Here is a 21,283-nt window from a genome sequence, read left to right on the forward strand (position 1 = left end):
ATGAAAGAGATAGAAATTAAGAGAGGGAGAGAAGTAAACCAAGAGAGGGGAAGAAAGAGAAGAAGAAGAAGAAGAGTTGGTTCTTATATGCCGCTTTTCCCTACCCGAAGGAGGCTCAAAGCGGCTTACAGATGCCATCCCATTCCTCTCCCCACAACAGACACCCTGTGGGGTGGGTGAGGCTGAGAGAGCGCTGATATCACTGCTCGGTCAGAACAGTTTTATCAGTGCCGTGGCGAGCCCAAGGTCACCCAGCTGGCTGCATGTGGGGGAGAGCAGAATCGAACCTGGCATGCCAGATTAGAAGTCGGCGCTCCTAACCACTACACCAAACTGGCTCTCAAGAGAGAAAAGACAGGGATACAAAGACTCACTGATGGGCTGGAAAGCTCTCCCACGGCCTCGGGTTTTCAGCCCAGGGGAGAGTGCAGCAAGCCCTCCCCCCCCCCCGCATTCACCAGCCCTCCAGCAGGCTTTCTGCGTGGTGGCCAGAAGCGCAATGGTGGCGAGTTAGCCAGAGCACTCCTGGCCAGGGCTGTTTGGGGCAGACAGTAATGGGGCTGGGCTAATTAGGAAGCGCACAGTGAGTCCAGACAGGTGCTCCACCTAGGAGGGCCCAGCACTTTTATATAGATGGCTATTGGTTACAGATGAAATGACTTAGTGGGTACACTTAGTAGTAGTGACCATGTACTTTTGGAATTTTCAATTATGGGAAAGAGAAGACCTTTACGTAGTAGGACATATAGACTGGACTTCAGGAAAGCCGATTTTAGCAGACTTAAAGGTATGTTGGATAGAGTGCTGTAGTCAGAAAGACTTAAAGCGATGGGAATCCAAGAGGGCTGGGAATTTCTTAAAAGTGAAATACTGAAGCCTCAGTCACAAACCATTCTCTTGAGAAGGAAAGATGGAAGGAGCCTAAGGAAGCCATGATGGCTCCATAAACAGCTGTCAAATGATTTGAGGAATAAAAAAGAGGCATTTAAGAGATGGAAGGAAGGCCTAATTACCAAGGATGAGTATAAACAAATAACCAATAATTGTAGGGACAGTATTAGGAAAGCTAAAGCTCAATATGAGCTTAGGCTAGCAAGAAGTGCTAAACATAGCAAAAAAAAAAAAAGGCTTCTTCAGTTATATTTCAAATAAGAAAATGAGTAGGGACATGGTAGGACCACTGCGAGGACAAGAAAGTGAAGCTATAACCGATGATGAAGAGAGGGCTGAAGTGCTTAACTCCTATTTCTCCTCAGTCTTCTCTTGTGAGGGAAATAGTGCTCAATGTGGAAAAAACGTAATACAACAGGGGAGATGGGAATGGTGGCCTAGGATCACTGTTGAGGCAGTCCACAAACACCTAGTTTCTTTAAATGAAACAGTCTTCTGGGCCAGATTAATGGCATCCAAGAGTACTAAAAGAACTTGCAGATGTCATCTCTGAACCTCTGTCCATTATTTTTGACACTTCTTGGAGAACAGGCGAGGTGCCAGATGATTGGAGGCGGGCAAATGTTGTCCCCATCTTCAAGAAAGGGAAAAAAGAGGATCCGGGTAACTAGTGACCTGTCAGCTTGACATCTATAGCTGGCAAAATTTTGGAACAAATCATCAAACAGTCAGTCCTTGAGCAGCTGGAACAGAGAGCTGTAATTTCTAAGACTCAGCATGGGTTTCGAAAGAACATATCATGTCAGACCAATCTTATCTCTTTTTTCGAAAATGTGACTACCTTGCTGGATCAGGGGAATGCTGTGGACACAGTTTATCTGGATTTCAGTAAAGCGTTGGATAACTACGCATCTCCAATGCCTCCTGTGGGATATTCTTCATAAACTGTTCAGTCATGCACACTGTAGAGCTTGCCTATTTCAACAGTTTTTGAGTGGAAAGTTGGCTGCCAAAGAAATACTTAAAAAATCCCACTCTCCTGCTACCTGTAGTAGAATCCCATACTTCTATTAAAAAGTACCCGTGGTGCTTCATGTATTTTTTAAAATGAAATAAATAATAATATAACTACATATAATGTGTAGTGTGCCCTTCAGAAACATATATTGGATGGGTGAGATTATGGTAGATAATTTTTATAATCATATTTATATATTTTTTATAAATACATAATACTGCCTTTCAGAAGTTTATAGGACTAAATGGTCTGTTGGTTGTGTGATATTGTCATGACTGACTTTAGCTGCAGACTTTAAAAATTAATAGTTATTTTCCTCAAAGGCTCAAATTTTTACAATACTGATTACTGTAAGCAGTATATAGACTCTCTTCCCTTCCAAAATCAATAGCCATATGCTCAGCTGAAATTGTGCAAGCATTTGCTCAAAGGTGAAGGTTAATTTCCAAAGGTGTGTTTCCAAATTTTATTAAGAGAGAGTTCTCAGTTGGATTGTATTTTCTGAAATGTCACTTGGGGAGCCTAAGAATTTAATAAAGAAGACTAAGTCATAATATTTTTGTTTTCCACTAAAGTGATTTCTCCACTTCTGTATCTATAGCCTAAATTATATAGTTTTATGACTGGAAGGATAAATCAATGGATGATGACCATAATCCAGCACAGAGTAATGCACATTTAAGAATTGGTGAGCCATATGGGAGGGTGGTATAAAAATCAAACAAGCAAATAAGACAACTAAACCATGTGTGGGCTGAACTTTGAGCTGATCATACTACTTACATGCTGTAAGTATGTAATTTTTTTTAATGCTGACAACTTAAAATATCATGATGGCAGTTGAAATAACTTTATAAAAAATTATATTTGTAATTAAAGCAACAGGGCATTTTTTTCTCCAGGTCTGTTGACAACACTAGACTCCAAAGGTGAAATACTGCAATATTAAAAATAATTTAGGGGGAAGCCATTCTGTCACAGAAATGGAAAAATGGGTACATTTTAGATATACTATAACTAGTGGAGGTTAATATGACTCCAGCATTTTCTCAAACCTCAGTGAAGATGAGGATAGATTATATGAATATAACCCTGAAAATAACTGTTTTGATATTATATGGCTGAACTTGTTTGATTGTATAGTTTATGTAGTTGCGATCTATAAACATTAAAATACTAAAAAAAGAGGAAATGTAAGTTTTAATATTGGCAGTTCCAAATAGCCATAGATATCCTTATCCATGGTTTCTCTATATATTTGTGAAACAGCTTGGGGGATTGGACGTGTCCGGCTGTCCAAGTTGGAATAGGGCCAATCAGGGTGCAGCAAAGCAAAGCTGGCTTCACCCTGATTGGCCCTGCCCCTGCAGCTCCCACCCTCCATCCCTGGACTATAGCCTCTTTGCTTTCAGATGTGCCTCAGTGCCTGGAGCCATCAGCAGGTAAGGGGAGAGGCCCTAGGCAAAGTATCATGGTGGAGGGCTTGGTAATGATGGCCTCCTGGCCTGCTGGGCTGGGCCTGCTAATGAGGGCCTCCTGGCCTGTTGACTGCCTGCTAAGGAACTACATACCGGCCCTGCTAATGAGCTAGGCATCCCCTGCCTGCCCCACTTCATCCGGCTGCAAGCTGCAGCCCAAAGCCACCTTCAGCTGCCTGACCGGGGGCAAAGGGAGGAGGCCCTTTCCAGGCCCATTCTTAGGAATGGGCTTTGAAACTAGTATTACAATAAAGATTTGAAATCTCATAGTTAGGTTTCAGTCTGGTGGACCCTGAGAGGTCAGCCTCCTTATTTCTGTTGATCCTAACCAGGGTAGCCCAAGTAAGCCTGATCCCATCAGATCTTGGAAGCTAAGCAGGACTGTTAGAATTTGGATGAGAGATCTCCAAAGTAAAGAATACCATAGAGACAGGCAATGGGAAGCCACCTGTGAACACCCCTTGTCTGGCTGCCAGACAATCCTAGGATCTCCTGGCTACATTATATATGTCATGAGATAGATACTTTTGTTAATAAAGTACAAAGAGTAATGCTGCTTGCTTGGATTTCCATTAATAGATTCTTCCAAAGAGTGTGTCCTTACAAAGAAGTCCTTACTGCAAAGGAGTGGGAGGATTGAGAACATGGCACTATTATAGACAGAGATGTTAGAGGAATCACAAAAGGAACTGCTGCTCAATGAGTTTAAATGTACTTTAAGGTAGTAATTTATACAAAATACTTGAACCAAAAAGGAGTCTAAAAACAGTATCTTTTTGCTTATTTAGAAACCCCTTTCAGTGAAACTAAAAAACTGATTTGTTAAAAATGTGTGATTTGTGCAAAGCAATTTTAATCTGTTCACTCATTGCATAATCTGTAAACCGCCCGTGGCGCCGCGGGCGCCACGGACTAAATAAAACAGTAAGGGGTCCTGGGGCGGGATGAGTCCGGGATGAGGAAGGGTCCAGATTGGACCCTTCCTCATGACAGACAATCGGAGGGACCAATTGGCAGGCGCAAAGCGCCTGCCAATTGGTCCCTCCGATTCCAAGCCCTAGGAACTGCGAGCCGCGCGCAGCGCGGCTCGCAGTTGCTCCCAGCCTGATGTGGCAAGAGGCGCAAAGCGCCTCTCGCCGTGTCAGGCCACCGCCTGAGGGAGCCCCCGGCAGCCTGACGCCGCGAATTGCCTCTCGCCGCGTCCGCGCGGCCCGATCCGCGGGGGTGACTTCCGGCCGCGGCCCGATCCGCGGGGGTGACTTCCGGCCGCGGCCCGACCCGCGGGCGTGGCTTCCGGCCGCGGCCCGACCGGCGGGTGTGGCTTCCGGGCGCGGCCCAACCCGCGGGCGTGGCTTCCGGGCGCGGCCCGACCCGCGGGCGTGGCTTCCGGGCGCGGCCCGACCCGCGGGCGTGGCTTCCGGGCGCGGCCCGACCCGCGGGCGCGGCTTCCGGGCGCGGCCCGACCCGCGGGTGTGGCTTCCGGGCGCGGCCTGATCCGCGGGCGCGGCTTCCAGGCGCGGCCCGCAAGCGCGGCCAGAAGCGTGGGCGTGGCCCGATGCCCTGCCGGTCCCCAGCCTAATAAAGGTTGGGGACCACTGCCTTAGCTGATGAGTCGCTGGAGGTTTCGTCTTCCTAGCCGATCAATTCGCTTACTCAAGCATCCCAGGGTAAGCAATTCTCTTAGTAAAGCATTCCCCTCCAGGAAAAGGCTAGCGCCCATTGTATTCCCACATACAATGGGCTTTGCCTCTAGTAATTTAGAATTTCTAATGAACTTTGTATGAAATAGATGTTTGTCAAGCGCAAACATCTAACAAGCTATGCTATATAGTTAGTAGTTTCTTTAGAAATAGGAGTTATATTAGGGGAATTTCTTGTTCCTAATGATGCTGCATTCTACAAATATACTCAACATTTTTATTTCCAGAGTCTGACCATAATGCTGAAGTACATTATCACATGGTGGGAATTCTGAGAGTATGCATACATCTTTGAGAAACACTGATGAATAAGATGACTGAAAATGAATGCGAACTATGGTACTTGATTACAAAAGTAGAATTATGCCACTTAATTAAAACAATAATTATTTTGCATTGGGCTGCATTCAAAGGCCAGAAGTGGAATTTGGAATGGATCTCTCCCCACTTCCGTCTCCCCACTGCACTCTCTAAATTGTAGCTCCTGAAAGAGTTGCCAGCATCCAGATTGGTTCTGGAGATCTGGAATTACAACTGATATCTATATGACAGAGATCTCTCAGAGAAAATAACTGCTTTGGATGGCGAATTCTATGGCATTATACCACACTGAGGGCCACACAGAGGTCACAAGATCTTTCGGAACAGGGTGGGTTGGGGAAGGAGAACTAGCAAAAATTGCTTCCCTCTGAACAAGTAGGTGCCACTGAAAAAGACTTTTATCCAACCTATTATTTGATTTTTTTCTTCATTGTTGATTGTTTTTGCTGATTTTTTTAGTGTTTCTTAATACACCCTCTCTAGAGTATTGACTGCAAAGCTATAAAATAAATAATGCACAAGCAGATAAATGTCTATATATTTCTCATTTCAGCTTGTCTATGGAGCTGATTGCTCAGGCCCTATCTTTATCTGTGGCAATTTCTACCTTGACCAAATGTATCCCCTGCTGTGCTAAATATTATGAGATTGTGGATAATCTATTTCAGTTTTGCTGTTATATGTATTGTAAAAAAATGTTTCATGCAAAAATTTCTATTATATTAATATTGGGAAATGATCATTCTTGTTTAAGTAATAATTATTTCACTCAAGTGATCTTTAGATCCTCTCTTAATCATTATAATAGGAATATGGGACATGATAAATTGTATTTTTAAAAAACAACATGGCTATGCTGTGAGATCTTTCCACTTAATCCCCCCTTTACATTTTTCCTATATATCACATGCCAAAATTTATGTTGAGACCAGTCATTACCATACTGAGATGGCTCCAGACTCCAACAGATGCCTCTAAGGAAGAGCCAGAAACAGGGTAGATGCCGCTGGCCCATCTGTTCCAGAGGCTACCCATGAGGAGCCTCCTGAGGAGTCTGTCCCATCTGTCCCCCACCTGGTTCTAAGCATCAGACTGGGGCCAGTCTACATGCTGAGTTAGTCCAGTGACTATAACAGAAATATGGGACACTATATGTTGATGTACTTTAAAAATAACAAGGCTGTGTTGTGAGACACTTAACCTCCCCACCCCCTTCTTAGGCCAGAACATGGTCCCAGTGGATGTAGTCCTTGGCAAGATTCTGACCCCTGCTAAGCCTGGACAAGATGAGTCCCAGGTACTGCTTCCAGAGCAGGAAGAGTTGCTACCCTCTCAGACCATTATGACTTGGGCTGGGGTGGGAATATTGCTGGATCAACAGGTCCAACAGGTGTTAAGTTTAGTGGCTCCAGCTTTATAAATATACCCAGGCCCAAGGGGAAGGATCTGGTATCAATTTTGGAGATTTGATGAGTTCTGCCTGCAGAGTACAGGACAAGATCTGTCCTACAGACTGCAAGAATGAGATGGGTTAAATAACAATTTTTATTGCATTAAAAGGGAGGAACAGTGTCTTTCCCACTGGAGACCTCCACTTTACTACAACACTGTTCCTGAAGGCCCTTGTCCCACAAGAGGAGGATTTTAGGGAGTTTGGTGGACTGCAGCCGTAGGGTGGGGCAGCAAAATTCTGTTCTGCCAGTGGAAATGCTTTCCATCAGTGGAAAATGAGGGCATTTCTGCACATCAGTAATAATAGTGTTACACCAGCTGAATGGCCTCCTGGCTATGCCTCACCTTTTTGCTGTCTCACTCTAGTCTGCCACCTCTTCACACTTCTCACCATCCACAACTGCTGCTGGTAATGGTGGAAGAGGGCAACACACTTTATAATCTCCTTTCTCCGTATTTTAAAGGTCCTGCAATGCTTGCTTATTTTTTTAAATTAATACTTCTCCGTTTAAACACTTATGCATAGATGCATAGTGCTTGTGAATGCCAACCCTTATGGAATCACAAGACTTTAGATACTTAAAAAAAATTAATCTCATTCCTGATTTTTTTTGGGGTGGGACTTTAGAGAGGCATAATTGTGTCACGACTTTGGGGAAAAAAACTTTTATTTCTGACATCACCTGTACCCTTGTTCAGGTTGTTCTCCATTTTAAAAAGCTCTTCCTGTCCCTCATAAGAAGGGAGAGGGAGGCGGGTGCAAGGGCGGGACATTGGAGGCAGAGGTGGCACTTCTTCACCTCCGTACATTTCTTTGGCTGCTGGCCTGCTGACTGTCTGCTGGGGGATAGCGCTTTTTAGTTGGTGAATCCACTTTTTTGGATTTACCAACTTGTGCTTTAAAATAGTGGATATAGCAAGCAGTCAGGACATGGGAGGCTGGGATGTCATACAGAGCAGCTGGAATATAACAACTACATTAGGTAAGCATTTCACTATATTGATCACATGCAGAAAAGCTCTAACTTTTGGATTTTCAGCTCAGGACATATAAAGATGGTTTCCAAAGAAAGCCTTATTTATACCTAATTAGGTACTGGATATGACTTCAGAGTAAGATGGAAGATGGGTGACCAAAGTTGTGCTTTGAGGAGCTATCATTTTACCACTCATTTAAAATGAAAAACTGTCTGCGGAACACAACTTTCTTTTGGCATTTCTTTAGCTTATTTCCATACTGTTTGCCCTAAACAGGGTGTCTGTTGTGGGGAGAGGAAAGGGAAGGCAACTGTAAGCCGCTTTGAGCCTCCTTTGGGTAGGGAAAAGCGGCATATAAGAACCAACTCTTCGTCTTCTTCTAAAGCAGTTGGTGTCTAATTTAAAAATTATGTTGTAAAACAGGATGTTTCTCTGCTTTCTTAGAGTAACCCACCACATAACAGGATTTAGCATGTCCAAATTTAAACATTAAACATTAATTGTAACTTTTTGACCTTTTTTGACAGTTTTTCTAGAATCCATCATTTTATCCATCTAGGAAAACCACTGCTTCCATCCCTTACAAAAAAGTTCCCTTTGCTCTAGTGTTTAATGTGTGGTCCTAATTCTGAAGAAGCTATCCCTCATCTGCTAGACTATTTTTCATTACTGAAAATGTGTAGGGCTAAATTCAGTTCTCCAGTTGCTTCAACATTTTGGCTGTGTGGTATAATCTGCAAAATAGACAGACATTTAACTGCCAAAAATAAGATAATCAAGCACTGAATTACCTCCTTGCAGAACCAGAACCATGGTAGGGCCTGTGGGTATATTATCCCACCAAGAGCACTGGGATCCTCTGCCTTCCCACTCTGATATTTTGAACAACACTTTTGCACTTGAATAATAGCTTCTGTTTAAAGGATGAAAACTCTTTTTTAAAAAAAGGAATAGAAACATATCTACTTAAAACCAATTTGTATTGGCTGAAACCTCCCCACCAAGTGGTAATGCTCCATATTCTATATACCTGATCTGCCCATCCAAGGTTTTTATTTCAAAGTGACTCCCAAGAACAAAAGAAAAATACAATATGAATAAGTTGAACAAACATCATACTATATCTTGGGCTGCTGGAATTCAATAACTGGTTCCTCCAAGAGCACTGGCTGCAAACCAAGATCTTGGAAGTCTTAAGTTATCACTTCTGGCTACACCCAATCTTATAATACCTGAAGAGAAAAGAAGATAAACTTAGCCAAGAGGAAGCTCACCTATTGCTAGTATGCTGCAAGCAAGATATTTCGCCCATGCTCCCAACAGTATCTGCTTAGATTTCAAATTGTATTAGGTAAAACAAATTGTAAAACTTAACCATATTACTCCCTGTATCATTAATAGGAGAACAGGTTAATGTTCTTGCACCTAAAAAATATGAGTTGGAAGTGCATCTTCATTCATTTCAATGGGCCCCATGACTTCCAGACAACAAGTGCTTAGCACCCTTGTGTTGGATATGTTTCAACTAAACCAGTCAATGAACTGGAAAGATCCCATGCTGTTTCATAAGTTGTGAGGAATTCTTTCTCGCATCTATTCTATATTTGTGCTTATATATTTTAAAGTAATCATCTTCATACGTTTTTTTCCTTATTGATTCATGGTCCAACTGATGGCTTGAAGCAAAGGTCTTTATGACACCATCAAAAAAACATTAGAAACTTTGCTTCCTTTGATCAACTGAGCGTCTGCTTGCCCTGCATGTTGCATTGATCATTTCCACGGTAGGCTCCAGTTTAATGGTGCAATAGGGGAAAAAATGAAAACTTCTCTGCTGATCTAGCATTTCTAGGGCTTCCTTCTGGCTCTTGATTGACACTAAAAGGGCAATTTCCTTTTTCCCAGCTCAAGACACGCTTACACATGTTATGGTTAAGTATATTTCAGTGTAGGGTAGATTGTTAATGTCAGGGCATCATGAGGTCCTGCTTGTGTGAAGTCCTAATTTGTGTTGTGCTGTTACACAGCAATATCAGGTATAATTTAGGGCCAACTATCATGCATTGTTACATGTGATTGTCTTGCATCTGGTGCACCTATCAGCAACACCAGAAGAGCACTTGGATGCATTTGGTTCTCCATAAAACATACACATATGTAGAAACCTTTCTAAATGGAGAATTACTATTCATTTATCTTCTTACCTTGTTTTAAAAGGAAAGAGTAAAAAAACAACCAGTGAAAATCAGAGCATCCCAAAAGAGAGATGTTTGTTTAAATAATTGGATTAGCTTGAGAAATGAATTTAATTAGACTTTTTCATTTAAGAATAGTGGAGAAAAACCCCCTTAAAATAGCCATAAGACTGAGACGGTAATAGAATAAAAATGATTAATAGACAGGATGTTAATTAAAGGGAGTGAGCCTGATGGGAGCTTGTTGGGCACTTGTTTAAAATATGAATCCTATATTGTTAATGGGTGTTTTCCTAATCAATGTGATTCATTGACTGAATAGTTCTCTAAAAAAGTGAAATCAACACATGTGATGTGCTGACTATTCTGCAGTGGTTAAAATAATTGCATTAAGGAGTAATGCTCTGAAGATGGCAGCATTGGGTGAGATACCTCACTCCACGGCCTAACAAAGGCTTTGTAGAATTGTGGCAACATATTTTTTTTTGTTTCATTAGAAGGGTATTCCTAAATGTACAATATTGATCAAATTAAGAATTGGCAGACACAAATACATTTTACCATCTGGGCATTCCATATCTGGCATATTATATATGTTCACAAAAGGCAGACTTTTTCCAAGACTGTGAGTTCCCTAAAAAATGAAAATCTGTATTTTGACACGCATGCATGGATTTGGAACACATCCTTTTTTATGGCACTGTTTTGTGGTACTTCTCTGTTGTAGCTGATCTTACACATAAACATAAATTCAATGAATTTCAAAGCTTCTCTGGTAGACAGACAAATAACACTGCATGTCTGTGAATGGGGGATGGTGGCCAGCATGGCAACTATTTTGTATGATGATATATCCAGCGTGAAAATAATCTGAAGGTGGCAAGGTGAGATCAGAATGAAGGAAGCAAGTGCATTACATCTCCTGCTTCTCTGAATTGCTCCTCCTGCACTGCAACTGGTCTCTTGGCAGACATCTCAGGTAGACAACCAGGAAGATAGGAATTAGCACACACAGTAGCACTGTCACATGTCCCTCTCCAAAAAGCTGTAGTGATTCAATTGCCTTGGCCAGTTTGCGTATCTGCCCATGTTTACAAAAACAATCTGAAAACTCTTAGCCCAGAATTCAATTTACAATAAATTATAAAAGGCCTTGATGATGAGATGCAAAGTCATATAACCAATTTACATATGGAGATAAAAGCTAGGATCCAGAGAACCATAGAACTGGTTCTGTGAGCCCAAGGGGGCTTACGACTTTTGTTTTTGGCTGGAAAAGTAACTTCCAATTCTGCATGGTAAATTGGTTTTGAAAGTGAGCAGGGTAGCCATTCAGTGAACCTGCCCTCACCCCCCTCCCCGTTTCCACTTGGCTAGTACAAATTGTTTTTATAGATTCAAGTGGGTAGCCGTGTTGGTCTGAAGTAGCACAATAAAATCAGAGTCCAGTAGCACCTTTAAGACCAACAAAGGTTTATTCAGGGCATGAGCTCTGACGAAGAGTGCTTGCACTCGAAAGCTAACACCCTGAATAAATCTTTGTTGGTCTTAAAGGTGCTACTGGACTCTGATTTTATTAAGATTTTTTAATGTAAGCTTTTTGAAAACACTCATCACTCGAGGCAGCGTGCCAACGATCATACAATCAAACGACAGCTCACATTAGGCAGCTGGATGGGTCTCTCCGTTGCAATGAATCTACCTAGATTCGTTGCTATGGGTCTGTTTTTTTTTTTTTAAAAACCTTTCTTAAAGGGAAAGGGGCTGTTTGGGAGCATGCTAACGGCTGCCCATTGGCTGCTTGACGGCCAGGGGCGGGACGAGCTTGGCAATAGCGCTTCCTTTCTAGCGATTTCTGCCGAGACTGGAAGCCTGTGGGAAACGCTAAAAAACGCAACTGATTCCACTACAAAGGCAGGTATGCATAACGACGAATTCCACTATTTTAAATGGCGATTTTTCATTCCGCAAACAATTTGCAACAAAGATCCCCGTGCGTAAAGGCCCTCAGATAAGAAGTCATTTCCATGGGTAATCCAGCTGCAGTGATATTGACTACTCCAAAAAATAACTGGAAATAAATGAATGTCATTTAACATTTACCCACATCTAAAGCTATACTACAGACTGCAAATGAATTTTCTGAATGTCACCGGGTTTTTAAAAAAATAATATAGTTTTCAGATTCTGCAAGAGAAAGTAGTAACAGTTGTGTGTGCTTTAGATGAGAGTTGAGAACCTTCCAAATATTTGGTGCTTCTATAATCCAATGATAATTTCAAAATGTAGGCAAGGACCAAAAGATCAGCGAAGGGAGCATTGCCTCTAGAAATTTACTTACTCAGGAAAAATAGATCTCATTAATTTTTTCCCTTTGCTACTCCATCAATAATTGCAGAGATTGATTGCTTTTACTTTATTATTGATAACATAGTTATTATAACAAAGAGTCTTCTGGCACATTTAAAGACTAACTCGTATCTTGTTGTATAAACTCTTGTGGGCCAGAATCAACTTCACTGCATGCATGGTTTATTACATGAGTCATTATGAATGATTTGTCAGCCCCATGCCTTTTCCTTTGGTTGATTATGTGGTGAGGACAGTGCAGAAGCCAATACATGCACACGAGGACCCATAAAATACCTTCATGGCTCTTGGTGATTCTGATAGTGATTACTCCTTAATAGATTCAGAAAGAACCCAAGGAAATAAATCACAGTAGTGCTGATTTTGCTCTTCATAGGAAAATGACATTTAAGGAGCTGAGGCTTGGCTGTCCTTGGTTGAACTTGTTGAGAAAATGTGAAATTCTGAAGGAATAGTAGAAGCAAGTTACTTTCAACAATTGCAGGCCTCTGTGGCTATCCCCAACTGTGTTTTTCTTTTTACAGTGCTATTTTTTCACCATTGAGTTTGGCCTTTGTAAGCAAGATGGGCAACTCCGGGCGTATGGGGCAGGCCTTCTGTCTTCCATTGGAGAACTTAAGGTATGTTTGCAAATCAATATTACTTTACCCTCTCTAGGAATAATAACTAGCCCTCTTTCCATATATATGGTCATGTCAAGAATAATGTAGAATCCTGAGTTCCAATGGCACTACTTATTAACAGCCTCTTGCACCTACTCAGATTCAACAGAAGGCAGTAATATATCACAGCATCACATTTTTTCCTTCAAAGAAGGGGGCTGGCAGTAGTAGCAGGTTTTGGAATCCATGTCTCAGTTTCAGTGACAATTGTGGTGTGTACTGGCCACAGCATCCATTGCAGGTATCCTAGCAACCTTTCCACAAACTGATTGGGCTGAGAGTGCCTTCCTTTTGGAATAGCAAGAGACTAAGCATACATTTGGACCCAATTGTTCTATAGAAGAAACTAAAGATACCCTTGTGAGTCTGTAGTTTATGCTGTGACCGGACCCTGTCATGGGTGAATTGTGCTCTGCCCTCTGGAGTGTGCTGCTGGATAGTAATTTGAAACACACACACACAATCTTTTTGATGCTGCCATCTGTCCCACAGAGATCACGTCCTCCTTTATGCCTAAGTAGTTCTGGGTCCTACCCAAAATGCTTCATAACAAAACCATCCATGTCCCAAGACCAGAAGTTCTTTGAAAGTATCAGATTATTTTGGAAAGGACTGGTATGTTTCCTTAAAGAGTGCTTCATTGCAGTGCTTGCCGGCATGAACAATACATAGCCTAACAGAGTGACTGATTCATGAATCAATGAAGAGGTGTGTCATCCTATAGCAATCCAGAGCAGTCTTGACCACTCATTTACTGTCTATCTTGCTGCTGTGTGCCTAAGGAAGATGCATAATGAGACGTCCTGACAGTGCCATATTTGGTCAAGCCAATCCAGTTTCAAAATTATCATTTTTCCCCATCTCTCTCTCTCTCTCTCTCTCTCTCTCTCTCTCTCTCTCTCACACACACACACGATTTAAGGCCTTTTTTGGAAGTAGCCGGACATCCTTTCCTCATTTTCTCCATGTATCTAAATGTAGTTCTTGGCAATTGACAGGTAGCATTCCGAATACTCCAGTGAAATCAGAAGAATAACGTCTTTATCAGTATACAATAAATAATAACAATAAATAATAATACAATGAAACAAGACTGCTTAGTATATATTCAAGTCATTTCTGGATCTAAACCCATTCTCATGATGGGATATTGGCTGTCAGAGAAATGACACAGATTGTGTGAATGACACAGTGAGATTTAAATGTATCTGTCCACGTGAACAGCCTTTGGAAAATGGATAATTTTGCTGCATCTGCAATTTTGCTTGGAATATATATTTGATAACCTTCTTGGTGATGATTTAAAACATGCTGCCTACAGGAAAGAAACATCCCTTGATCATTCTTGATTAAGTAGCAATTTTTTTGTGGTAATAGTGGTGGTGGTGGATTGTAGAGAACCTAATAGATTGTAAAATAAAATTGATTTACCCTATTCATGATGAAAGGCCTTTTGGGATAAAACATGTGGGTCTAGCAACTGTTTGAGAGCATACTATAATGATGATATAAAAACACTTCAGAGTTCTATAATGCAATTTAACAGATGTTGTGGTTTGTTTTGCAGCATGCCTTGTCTGATAAAGCCAACGTGAAAACATTTGATCCAAAGACAACCTGTTTGCAAGAATGCCTTATCACTACTTTTCAGGAAGCTTATTTTGTCTCAGAAAGTTTTGAAGAAGCTAAAGAGAAGATGAGGCAAGTTATTTCTCTTGACCCCTAAAAACAACCACCAAATCTAATTTTCTCTTATCTGGATGTGCAGAAATAGGAGTTTAATTTTCTTTTTTTCTTACAGGGAGTTTGCAAAATCAATCAACCGTCCCTTTTCTGTATATTTCAACCCATATACCCAAAGCATTGAAATTCTGAAAGACACCAGAAGTATTGAAAATGTTGTCCAGGATCTTCGGAGTGACCTGAACACTGTGTGCGATGCTTTAAGCAAAATGAACCGATATTTGGGGATATGACTTTTTCAGTGCTTTGTGGCCTTGAAGCACAGCTGTGCCAGCACCATTATGAGATGCTATTCCCTTTGTAGTGCAATCTGTCCCCTCTCTCTTGCATGAACATCAGCTTGCTCAGTGTGTGCTCTGTCGCTTCAGATATGCCATCACTAGCATGGAAATTCACAAGAGCATAAAAACAAGAAAATTGCATTAATAAATACACAATTGTGGTGGTGGTGGGGAAGCAATAGCATTATAATAGAATCAGAGCAGTCACAATGTTTCCCAGTGAAACTGTAATAAGGACTGGATGAAATGTCAGTTTCCTTATGCTTGCTGAAATAAAAGTTTACTGAAGGCCATAATACATGCGTTTCAAGGGATAAGCAATTTCTATAAGGGATAAGCAATTTCAACCAGCACCAAAAAGGCCCTGCCTCTTGTACTCACCCTTATAGCCACAGATAACTTTGTTACTCTAAGCTGTATCTGCCTGATAACCTTAGCACATGTGAAGTGCACATGGGAGAAGCCTATCCTTGAGAAACCCTAGGCCCAATTTGTTTATGGCTAAGTTAGGATCAGCACTTCAAATAAAGACCATAAGAAGCCTCTTAATACAGGTCTTTAAGCACTAGTGTATGTGCCTTCCTGTGACACACTGTTGTTATTAAATGTGATTTCTAGGCATAAGAAACCCCATGCACAACAGTGTAATCTGGAGTTTATCCAATCATGTGCAAAAGTGGCCATCTCCTTTTCTACTATGAGTGGCAGCACAACCAAAGGTGATATCAGTTCTCCTGGTGTTTGATGCTACTTGAATCCTCCAGGCACTTACCTGGATTCAGGAACATCCTTAAGTTAATCGCTTTTAAGACAGGACTTCCCAAGCAGACCCAGTAATTGAAATGAAATTCAATAGGACTAGATCACACATGCTTTATTCATACTTTAATACTTGCGGTAACTTGTGAGTGTTTCCTCACTGATCAGAGAGTTCTCATTACCACTGTATTTTGAAATAGGATCATCTCACATGTTCAGCTGTTAATCAATAAGTGCTGAATTATCTAGTTTATTTGCATGCACAAACACAAACTGATGCACTACTGAAACATCTTTTTTGGCAGCGATTTTGTTTTCTTAAAGAGAGTTTCTATGAAAAAGCCAGATATAAGAAATAACTCCTCTTTTGCCAGTAGGGATTTTTTTTCTTTATGACTACTAAAGCTCCTCCAGGACTAGGGAAGGAAAAGAAATCTCCCAAGTTTTCATTTCTCTTGTAAATGGAGGCATATTTCTTTTTTGCTTACTGAGGCCCATTTTCCCCCCTCTCCTGTTGCCTACATATTTGGGTGTCTCTTGTGATTTGGCTGAACGGTGGTTTATGTAACACTGTGAAGTGCAGGAGGAACATATATTTCCGTTAAATGGTCTTTGGAGGCCACAAAGTAGAATATGCCTAATGGACAAATCTTTCAAAGTACTGAGTAATTACAAAACACTGAAGCAACTTTTCATTTTCCCCCTTCTCATAATACGTATATGAGGATATTTAAATATATATTTCGGGATCTAATCAATAGATTGCACAAAATAATACAAAGTTACATGACTTGAAACTTGAAACATTCCTTAAAAGATTCCAGGCATTAACAAAATTTAAAAACTCTTTAAGGCTGTAGTCCATTGAATTCAGTTGGCCTCCTTTCCCCATAAGCGAGCCATTTGTCAACTTAATTCTCAGCTGACTGATACAGTGTAGCATTTTAAATCTTTCAACAGAAGTGACTTTTGAGGATATTTAATCAGAGTGAGTTTTTCCTCAGTGAACTAGCTGATGTATACCATATTGTTTGGGAATTTTTTTTAGTGCATTTCCTAAATTAAGACACCTCCTAGCTGATGGCTGGATATGTGTGATTACATCTAAACAGACAAAAATGCTCTTTCACAAAAGGCAGCTTCAGTTATGAACAGCTTAAAATTAAGAATCTTAATTTGCGGTTGGATGTGACTAATAATGAGACACCCTCTGAAGTTGGTGGTGGCAACCCAGATATTTGCTTGCCAGCTCTCTGGGATCATCATGTATGCACATGCCAGTGATGGTTCTGTAGAAGTTTTCTTAATTAGTAGACATTAGCAGGCCAGTTTCAGCCTTTACACAAGCAAGCGGTGCTTGTTTTCATCTGAGTAGATTCCCATTCCTTCCCTGTTAGCTGATGGTCATGGAAGTCCTACTTGGTACAGTAATTACAGTCCAGTACATGAAATAAAAGCAGTCTGTTCAGCGTGTATCTCTTCAGGGATGGATTGCTGTTTCTCTGTAAGTTGTGTTCAGGCAAGATAGTTATTTCCATAATAAGTATGTGAAGTGTGAAGTGAAAACCAGCCATTATCTGGGACAATCAAAGGTAAATATAAAGATACTATGAACTCAAATGATATTCAAGTAGTTGTGCTAAAGGTAGCTTGACACACACCTGCTGAGTGTGAAAGAAGCACCATCACAAACTGGTCAGTCAATATCAATCATGCCATTGCAAACATCAACAGGGGAGGATTTTAGTTAGATTTGATTTACTGACAGTATTTGGTTTTGATTTTCAGTTCTTACTGTTTTCATAGTGGTTCACAATAATGAAAGCAGGCATTGTGTGTCTGTGTGTAAAGGACCATCGTTGCAACTCACTAGGGATGGGCATGAACTGGAAAGATGCCTTTTGGTTCATTTAGTTATATTTGTAAATTCAATTCATAGGCTGCCCATCCCACAGTGGGCTCAGGGTGGATAACAATAATAAACAAGAATAAATATTAATAAAATGATTAAAAGCAAGTAAAATCTCAAATTAAAAAAAACACCCAGTAGTCTATGGATAGCTTGAGGAGGGAATGGACCAGGAGGCCAATGATGAAAGGTGTCTACCATCAATGCTAAGGCCAGCAGAACAAGTTAGTTTTACAGACCCTGTACCATTGGGTAGAGACCAGGGCTGAAAATGCCCTAATCCTGGTTGATGAAAAGCATACTTGTTCCCGACCAAGAGGTTCACTGTTTAAGGCTCTAATGAGGGCACAGTGGGAGAGACGGTCTTGCAGATAACTTGGTGCCATGCTCTGTTCATGAAGCATGGACTATCTTGAACTTTTAGATTTGTGAGGCAGTAGAATGGATCCCATTGTGCTAGAGACACCAAATGTCTCTGGCTGACTCTTCCCTACTGGCCCTCCAAGCTTGGTGAGGTTTGGATTTATGGGGTCTGAGTCACAGTCCCTCAGGAAAGTACTTTCTTGGGAAATGATTGCCTGTCATCCCAATTCTCACCAAAATTGGTGACATCCCACAAACTTGACTTTGTAAAGCACAAACCAGCCAAAATTTGTCACATACTTTTGTTTATGAGCTAGTTCATGCCCATCCCTACAGCTGACTTACAGCAAGGTTTTCAAGGCAAATGATTAAGCAAAGGTGGTTTGCCATTAACTTATTCTACAAAGTCTTCCATGTTGGTCACCCATCTAAATACCAGCCTTGCTTAGCTTCCAAGATCTGATGAGATTGGGCTACACTATGCCATTTCACATCTCCTAAACCAGGTATCAGATGGAACCTTTTGAAGTGCACCCAAGCATTGAAAAAGATACTTTTAAACTGAATTGTCCTGCTGAACTGAGACAACATTGGTGGCAAAGAATTTCTGAAGTACACTGGAGATCCTCAGAACTAATTATGCAGCCATATCAAACAAAAAGGTTTGTTATTCTTAAATGTTTGCATACAGTTATGTTTTGAACAGCTGCCTATATATAAGTTCAATTAAAACTGTGTTGTCCAGATGCTTGTCGGATGTGTTCATACAACAATGGTTCCCACAACAGAGATCTTTGCATCCATCCTTTTGCTTGTTGGGCAGAATTGCTGAATGACTGTGAAGTTTATATATGGATATCAAAGTAGCCCAACGTATTTTGCCATCCTAAACAGCTGAAGCGCACAATCCAAGAAGTGCATTCCAGCATCCTTTGTGGCACTGGGGAGGGTGCATCACATTCGGCTTTACTGGTGTCTGCAAGAAAATAGGCTAGCTTGATCTAGTGATCAGAAGCTAAGCAGAAATGACCCTTGTTAATGCTAGGATGGGAGGCCACCAAGGAAGCCCAGAGTTACTGCACAGAGGCAGGCAGTGGCAAACCACCTCTATTCATATCTTACCTTGAAAACCATAAGGGATTGCTGTAAGCTGGATGTGCCTTAAAGGCACTTGCCACCACCAAAAAAGTTCTTTAGCACCAGAAGGTCAGCCAGCAAGCAGTTCTCATTGCTGCTCTGCTATCTGTACTTCTTGATATTAGTCTTTGGTCCATTACTACACACTTCAGAGTCACAAGCAACCCTTTGGCCAGATATGTTATGACTTTCTCTCTCCTTCTCTCTTAAGTGGAGCCTAATAACTCTCTTGTAGCTCTTCAGCAGAAAATTGTAAGTTATTGGGATTTACTTCAGTGGATCTCAAAACCACCATAAAAGAATCTACTTGACTCCATCAGGTAATCAAAAGCAAAGAGGCTTGACTGGCTGCCTTTGAAGTAACTGGCCTCCACTCGGACAACACCGAGGGAAGTGTTACTCTCTTCATTATGCAAAGGAACTGGTAATAATTATATTGTCAGGATTAATTCTAAGCCATTCTGGAACTGTCCACAGCTTTTTTGTTTTTGTTTCAAGGAAGCACCGTATCTTAATTATGTATAGCTAAGAAGTAAATCTTAGTATGGATTAGGCAACAACTGTTGAAATCCCATAGACAGTTTAGGATTAATGAAGTCAACCAAATGGTCTCCTGTGAAGACAGAGTGTCAATGGAATGCTGTGAAAGGATCAAGGTGTCCTGTGATTAGCGCATGCTTTAATTCAATGCTTTAATTTTATTAGAGAATGTAATTAAAATAAACTGAATGGAATTAAATGTTTGCTTATTTTTTCTTCTTCCTGAAATGTTTCTTGATGCGATGTGTAGGAGGCATTCTGCTGGCATATCTCCTTCCTAACTAGATGTTAATACTTGAAAAGCAAGGACCTAGCCTAAGACTTGTTGATCTGACAGGAATGAGGTTGGGAAGGTTGTCATTCAAGCATTGGATGCAATCCCTGGGATTTCCAGTTAAAGCATCTCAGGTAGCAGGTATAAAAAAAGACATTTGTCTGTCTGAGACCCTGCAGAACTATACCAGCTGACGAAGGCAATACTGACAGAGATGCTAAACCAGCCAACTCATATACGGAGAGAGGCCATGGCTTCATGGTAGAGCACTTGGTTTGGTAGGCAGGAGCCCACCAACCATTCCTAACTATTCTCTCAAATGCCCCCATAAGGTCACTTTCTTTCAGCTGGCCTTTCTTTAGAACTTGGTGAGGTAAAATAATCTTTCCAAGAACAATGGAAGGGAAGGGAAAGATCAATTTCTCTTGGCTGCCTGTTCTCCTTGCAGATCCCCCTCATTCCCTTGCAACTGTTTTACAGGAGAAACAGTTCTCCTTCTCAAGTAATGTCTAGTGAAGGGCTGTAACACAGTGTTTCTAAACTTGTGGCTCTTGAACCAGAAATGGATTATGAAGCCTATGAAAGCGGGTCCTGTACTCTTGCTGCTTTAATGATATGTGCTCTGTTTTTTCAAGTGGGTCCCCATACCAACTAACCTGAACCTGTGGGTGCCCCTTCCAAAAGGGCTGGGGACCACTGCTGTAAACACAACACTGGGAGTATAGGACATACCAGGGAAAGACAGAGGCCTCCTTTTCTCAAGACTCTTGACATGGCACTGTAGAATCATTGTGGGCTCCAGGGGCATTTGAGGGGCACAGGTGAAGAAATGAAACTGACCATATACATTTGGAGAAATAAATAAAGTGGCCACAGCATATACTGATTACACTGCCTGAATATTGGTGTAGCATAGGGATGGATCCTGAATTGGGCAACCCACCCGCTGTCTGATAAACCTCACATGCCCAGATCTCCTTGTGGGATGCTACCCAGAAGTGGCGAGACCTCAGAGAGTGTTGTGGGTGCCAGCCACCTTGACTCCCTTGTCACCTGGTGCTGACAGCCTCAATGATAGCCCTGGAGCTGGGCAGGCTACTGAATTGGTTCATACCAAGATTTCTTAAGGAGTCCTCTGAACTACATCCCACTGGATGTAGGCACACAAGTACTGCCTCCCTAACCAGAATAATTTGCCCCATGCCCAAACTG

The 21,283-nt window shown here is 41.4% G+C and overlaps 1 protein-coding gene across 1 annotated transcript in view; it reads left to right on the top strand.

Annotated features, from left to right (window-relative positions):
• TPH2 (tryptophan hydroxylase 2) overlaps nucleotides 1–19,927 on the top strand; it is a 79,870-nt gene extending 59,943 nt beyond the window's left edge. Inside the window, exons 9-11 of the mRNA XM_077338830.1 lie at nucleotides 12,928–13,023; nucleotides 14,633–14,770; nucleotides 14,871–19,927. Of these exons, the coding sequence (XP_077194945.1) occupies nucleotides 12,928–13,023; nucleotides 14,633–14,770; nucleotides 14,871–15,041 (405 nt within the window). The 3' untranslated portion in view covers nucleotides 15,042–19,927. The remainder of the gene's footprint in view (nucleotides 1–12,927; nucleotides 13,024–14,632; nucleotides 14,771–14,870) is intronic.
• Nucleotides 19,928–21,283: the final 1,356 nt, after the last annotated feature.

Source organism: Paroedura picta, chromosome 5 (assembly GCF_049243985.1).
Source record: "Paroedura picta isolate Pp20150507F chromosome 5, Ppicta_v3.0, whole genome shotgun sequence".
Classification (NCBI taxonomy): domain Eukaryota; kingdom Metazoa; phylum Chordata; class Lepidosauria; order Squamata; family Gekkonidae; genus Paroedura; species Paroedura picta.